At 34.8% G+C, this 6,746-nt stretch overlaps 1 protein-coding gene across 6 annotated transcripts in view; it reads left to right on the top strand.

Moving 5' to 3' along the window:
- Positions 1–5,298, top strand: part of SLC33A1 (solute carrier family 33 member 1) — a 25,995-nt gene extending 20,697 nt beyond the window's left edge. For 2 of the 6 annotated variants that reach the window (XM_032262619.1, XM_032262591.1), the window contains 2 exons: positions 830–1,045; positions 2,418–4,276. In XM_032262619.1, coding sequence (XP_032118510.1) covers positions 830–1,045; positions 2,418–2,585 — 384 coding nt within the window. In that variant the 3' untranslated portion in view covers positions 2,586–4,276. Of the gene's footprint in view, positions 1–829; positions 1,046–2,403; positions 4,277–5,118 lie in introns of those variants that run through there. The other 4 variants (XM_032262574.1, XM_032262583.1, XM_032262601.1 and 1 more) reach the window with 4 other exon arrangements.
- The last annotated feature ends 1,448 nt before the right edge of the window (positions 5,299–6,746 follow it).

Raw genomic sequence — 6,746 nt, forward strand, 5'->3', positions numbered from 1 at the left:
CCTCCTGGGTTTAGGCAATTCTCCTGCCTCAGCCTCCTGAGTAGCTGGGATTACAGGCACGCACCACCATGCCCAGCTAATGTTTTTCTGTCTTATTTGACTTTGGAACTCCTTTTTCTGTGAACACCCCCAAAAACAGTATTCAAAAAAATACTATCATGGAAACAGTTTATTTCCATCTTTCTAAATTAAAGGTTAATTCTTGCCTTTTAAGTATTTTTTGCCTCTTAAAGATGTTTTTCTCCAGTTTGTTATATAAGTTTGAAATATTTTTCTTGTGTATATGTAGGAGAAAATATATATGTATTCCTATTTCTTTAAATATTTGAGTATTTAGATGTATAATAAATGCAAACATATAAATGCATATATATACACATGTGATACGTGATGTATATTTAGGTACAGTACAAACATGAGGTTTTGTATTTTGCTGTATGTATTATGCATCCTTTAATGCCACCTCATCTAATATTTTCTCAATGGAGTCTTCCTTGACTACTTGTGGTAGAATTAATCTCTCATTTATGTTTATGCCCCAGTAGCACAAGGTGTGCACTTCTATTTACAATACTTCCTGTATTTATAATTATTCCCTGTTTTCCAGCCTAGAATAAATTATTCAAGGTCACAGAGGAACCAAGGTCACATCTTTGTATTGCTGTGATCTTAAAGCCTGGCCTATAGTAGGTGCTTGATAAGTATTTGTTGAATTGAGTTCAATAAATATCATGAAAATTAATTTTCAGGTTTATGATTTTGATGTTCTTAGACTATAGCTTTTTAAGTTTTATGATCATACTAAAGATGTTTTACATTTTTCTTGTAGGTTACTGTGTACAGCATGTATGTTTCTATAATGGCTTTCAATGCAAAGGTTAGTGATCCACTTATTGGAGGAACATACATGACCCTTTTAAATACCGTGTCCAATCTGGGAGGAAATTGGCCTTCTACAGTAGCTCTTTGGCTGGTAGATCCCCTCACAGTAAAAGAGTGTGTAGGAGCATCAAACCAGAATTGTCGAACACCTGATGCTGTTGAGGTAAGTATGTTTTAATTTTAGATAACATTAAGCTAATACTAAGATATTAATTTCTTTGTTTTGCCTCTAGAAGTACTATATCTTTTTAAAAATTTTTATCTGCCCATAGGTTCTGGTATAGAAATCTACATATATTTTTTTCTTTCACATCAAAACCGAGGATTATAATAATTCACATCAGCAAGACTAGTTTACTTAAAGGCACTTCTCAGTAGAGTAAAGGCGATCTCTCCTCCACCTTGAGGATCACTGTCCTACACAGCAGGCACTAGATAAATGCATAATTAATAGGTTAAGTTTTGTAGTGGTAGAAAAGGGGAATGTTCATTGGCTGTTCATATAACTAAACCTGAATAGTGACTGGTTTGTTTATAAATTCTTTCAAAGTGACATTAGTCTACTTCTAGAGTATCTGGACTGGAAATTTCTTCACATTACCAAATATGAAAGCTGCATGTTGAAAATAGGTATTCGGGCTGGGTGCGTGGCTCATGCCTATAATCTTAGGACTTTGGAAGGCTGAGGTGGGTGGATTGCCTGAGCTCAGGAGTTCGAGACCAGCCTAGGCAACAGTGAAACCCCATCTCAACTAAAATACGAAAAATTAGCCAGCCGTGGTGGTGTATGCCCTAGTCCCAGCTACTCAGGAGGCTGAGGCAGATTTGCTAGAACCTGGCAGGAGGAGGTTGCAGTGAGCCGAGATGGCATCGCTGCACTCCAGCCTGGGCAACAGAGTGGGACTTCATCTCTAAAACAAAACAAAACACTCCAGCCTGGGCAACAGAGCAAGACTCCATCTCTAAAACAAACAAACAAACAAAAAAAACAAAAGAAAAGAGAATTAGGTATCCAGCTGGGCTTGGTGGCTCATACCCGTAATTCCAGCATCTTGAGGGGCTGAGGCAGGCAGATTGCTTGAGCCGAGGAGTTCAAGACCAGCCTGGGCAACATGGTGAAACACCATCTCTACAAAAAAACTACAGAAATTAACAGGGCATGATGGTGCATGCCTGTGGTCCCAGCTACTCAGGAGGCTGAAGTGGGAGGATTGCTTGAGCCCAGGAGGCAGAGATTGCAGTGAATCATTATCACACCACTGGATTCCAGCCTGGGCAACAAGTGAGACCCTATCTCAAAAAAAAAAAAATAAAGAAAATGAGTATTGTTTACAGCAAGAGCTGAAAATTATTTTTAATCCTGTTAGTAGCATTAGAGAAATTAAGATACATTAACATATTTTGTCAGTGAAATTCTGAAATGTTTTAAGAAAAATATATTTTGATTAGAATTGTTTGTAAAGTAGAAGCATGTTAATTGCTAAATACTTTCATTTTGAAATTGTAGATTTTTTATTATAGTTTTCTTTTTACAGCTTTGCAAAAAACTGGGTGGCTCATGTGTTACGGCCCTGGACGGTTATTACGTGGAGTCCATTATTTGTGTTTTCATTGGATTTGGTTGGTGGTTCTTTCTTGGACCAAAATTTAAAAAGTTACAGGATGAAGGATCATCTTCATGGAAGTGCAAAAGGAGCAATTGATGTATACACTACTGGACATTCTAGAAAGGTAATTGTAGTTTAGTTTCAATTCAGAGAGCAATGATAATCAGTGCGCAGTAGTAGAAAATATTATTTTAAACAAAGAAATTATTAATATAAAATGCCAAATGGTTGAAAAAATAGAAATCTCTCTGTATATTTGATCATATTTTTCTTTGCCTTGTTGACGTATTTAAAGTTTACATAAGGTCAGGAAATTCTAAAACCACTTTTTTGATCTTGTTATTTGATTTATATCTTTTAAATTTACTGACCAAAGCATGTTTTAAGTTGCAGTGCAGTAGTCGTGGGTGGTAACCATATAGTCAAGTATTGTTACTAGTACTTGTCACTGAGCTACATTTAAAATTTTGGTACAATATATACAAGGGAGAAGAGCTTGATATTCAGGTACTAACCACAACTAGTCTGACATCGTTGGCAGTTAAAATCTTATTTTGAATTGTAAATTAGTTAAATTTTATGTGCAATTTGCTGAGAAGAAAATTATAGACTACTGACATGTCATTTTAGTTGTTATTTTTCTTATGACCACATTGTACAAATGAATCTGTGTTAAAAAGACTATTTTAAATGTATTTCCTGCTTTTGTAAGCATTAAAGATTTATAAGAAGATTATTCAAACTATTTTTTATAAAATGAAAGTTATGGTTTTTAAATTTATTGATTCCTCTTGCCTCTACCCCCTTTTGCCCCTACCCCCTCTTTTTTGAAGATATTTTGATTCCTTATAAACGTTTATCCTAAGCTTACATCTGTTTTCTGTCACAAGTGCTTTATGGCACACAGACAGCTAATGGAAGGGATCAAATTCAGTGTTGTGTGTATGTTTATGGCAATGTTTTAAAAATAAAAATTAAATTATTCAAGTAGTTTTTTTTAATTACTGAGAGAAAAAAACAGTAAAGCTTTCTGATTAAGTAAAATTTAAATGGGCAGTACCATAATTTAAAAAACTAATATTTTAAAGAGAGAGAGACAAAGATATTCTGTGCCTTTGACAAATTAAATCTAATAGTGGAAAAATGTTTCTTAATTAAGCACTTTACTAGTGAAAAAGATCTCACAATTTAATGCCAAATCAGGTACTGTATTTTCATTTATTAACACATTACCTTTTGTTTGAATACTATAACGTGTACAGTTACTATTTCAAGACAATTAAGCTTTTGAGTACTTTGGCAATTTCCAGCATATTATGTACACCCAGTGAGCAGGTTCTTTGCATGTTTTGTGTTATGTATTACTCTGACTCTTTACAGATTATATAAATCCTTCAAAAATTAGAGGAAACAAGATAGTTATGAGTCTTTATCATTGTGGGAAAATGTGTGCTAACTCCTGATTTTGTTAATTTTATAACATAGGTTGAATTTTAGAGTGGGGTTTTTATAAGTAATGGAGGATACAATGGGTGGGAGAAAATGGCACACAGCATCTGAAGAAAGATAGGGGCATTGACCTCTAGAGCTCATACGTTGCCATTGGAAAGCCTGTGTTGGGCATCGATGTCAGATCCTGAAGAATCACCTGGAAAAAATCCCATCCTAGAGGCAAAGAGGCTACACCAAACCATAGACTACCGTACTTTGTCACATGGTTGTCCATTATTGTGTATTATAGTCAAAATGATTACTTGAATAAAGAAAAATCCCACTTGACTCTTAAATATGAGATGTGTTTTGAGTTTTAATTTTTGGATTAAGAAACTCAGATTGCCGTAATAACCTTTTATTCTTTTATTTCTTCCCATTTATATTAGAACTTTATATATATTTTCAAACAGTTTTTTTTTTTTTTTTTTTTGAGATGGAGTCTTGCTCTGTCACCCAGGCTGGACCAAAGTGGTACAATCTCGGCTCAGTGCAACCTCTGCCTCCCACATTCAAACGATTTTCTTGCCTCAGCCTCCTAAGTAGCTGGGACTAGAGGCACGCACCACCACAACCAGCCAATTTCTGCATTTTTAGTAGAGACGGGGTTTCACCATGTTGGCCAGGCTGCTCTTGAACTCCTGACCTCAAGTGATCCACCAGCCTTGGCCTCCCAAAGTGCTGGGATTATAGACATGAGCCACTGTGCCTGGCCTTTAAACATAGTTTTAATGTCAATACATCTTAATTACTTGAAGTTTTAAAACATTTTAAGCCTTTAGGGTGAAAACCATTAATTAATTTGCTCTAGAAATAAACACAAAAAATTATTGGTAATTTGAATACATGTATGTAATACATACCAAAATAACTTGTTAATAGCTATATGCAACTATGTTACATACTTTGATCACTAATGGCATTTAAAAATGATCTACCTAAATCTGAGGATCTGTTTGTTATAAACTAGTAGTACTAAAAGATACTATCCTATTTTTATGTGGGGGTGTTTTTCTCGATTGATTGATCCTGATAAATTAAACAGTATCCTCAAGTATGGACTTTAACTCCTCCAGTTAATGCATCATATGTTTACTGGCTAATATTAAATTGAACATTTTTCTCCTTATGTCAGTAGCTCCATATGCACATTGGTTGCCACATATATACATCTGAATTTGAAAAGTTCTTCTGAGATTACCTAAAAGTAACACCACAGACTCCTTCCATTGTAAATATTTTATTTTATTTTTTTTTAGAGACAAGGTCTAATTTTTGCCCAAGCTGGAGTACATTGATGCAATCATAGTTCACTGCATCCTCAAATTCCTAGTCTCAAGAGATCTTCCTTAGGCTGGACGCTGTGGCTCACACCTGTAATCACAACACTTTGTGAGGTCGAGGCAGGAGGATCACTTGAGGCCAAGAGTTCAAGACCAGCCTGGGCAATATAGTAAGAACCCATCTTTACAATTTTTTTTTTTTTTTTTAATGCAGGCATGGTCGTATACACCACTGGTCCCAGGTACATGGGAAGCTGAGGCGGGAGGGTTGCTTGAACTCAGTAGGTCAAGGCTGCAGTGAGTAGTTATTGTGCTATTGCACTCCTATCTGGGGGACAGAACAAGACCCTGTCTCAACAACAAAAAAGGATCTCACTTCAGTCTTTCTAATAGGTCTACAGGCCACTATGCCCAGCTACTTAAAAAAATAATTTTTTATAGAGATGGGGTCTGCTATATTTCCTAGGCTAGTCCCAAACTCATAGCTTCAAGCAATCGTCCTGCCTTGGCCTCCCAAAATGTTGGGATTACAGGCATAAGCCACCATGCCCTGCCCATTGTAAATATTTTAATTTTGCCTGATCAGTCATAAAAAGTTTAACACTTTCAATATATTTCTCAATTTTTAAAAATACTACATCTTTGAAATCTGAAGGAATTGTTGGATTTTACCCCTTTATTGCAAGGTTTTTAATCTAGGTGTCTGTGGGAAAACCCCTGAATAGTGAGTGAAACTCTGGATATGTATTTTTTTTTTTCTTTTTCTGAACAGAGTAAAATCTTGGGAGAGCCATGATCCAAAAATCATGGTTTTGAAAGTGGACTGTACTATGAGTAATAATCACAAATCTGAGGTAGTAGTTGTGAAAGTATTTAAAGCATCCTGAAAATAATGTTGAAAAAAAATCTATGATGAAAACCATAAAATCTCTGCATCTGTAGTACCGTATTGAACTTGAAACTTTGAAGGAATTAGAGTAGATAACACATTACTGGTAGAAGAGAAAACGTAAGGATGAATTATATCCTACAAAAGACATATCTTAGTCATTTAACCTTTTTTTTCTGTGAGTGACTTTTATTTTGCCTTAATAGAAACCCGAGGAAGTATGTTGCTTTGTATTAAATGGTTGAGACCATTATTTGATATAAAAGCTGAAAATTTTGTTTTTGTATTTTGGAGAATCCTGTGTTTTCCAAGTAATTGAAAGAGTGACTAAAGCTATATAACCCTGCTAAAATTAAAGAAACAACTTGTTGGAAACATTCCATGCAGATTTCCAAAGTATATTTTACCTTATTATTAGAGAAAGAAAATAAACTTTTAAAATAATCTGATAACTATCATTCATATATTTAATACGAAGCATATTAGTTAGAGAAGGGAAGATGATACCGTACATTGTAACTGCTGAGACTTTTTTTTAACTAATATCTTTGGTAGATAAAAAGGCACAATTATTTTCTCTTTGAGAGGATTTTA

The sequence above is a fragment of the Sapajus apella genome, unplaced genomic scaffold, assembly GCF_009761245.1.
Source record: "Sapajus apella isolate SASKATOON/1434 unplaced genomic scaffold, GSC_monkey_1.0 scaffold4, whole genome shotgun sequence".
In the NCBI taxonomy this organism is placed as follows: Eukaryota; Metazoa; Chordata; class Mammalia; order Primates; family Cebidae; genus Sapajus; species Sapajus apella.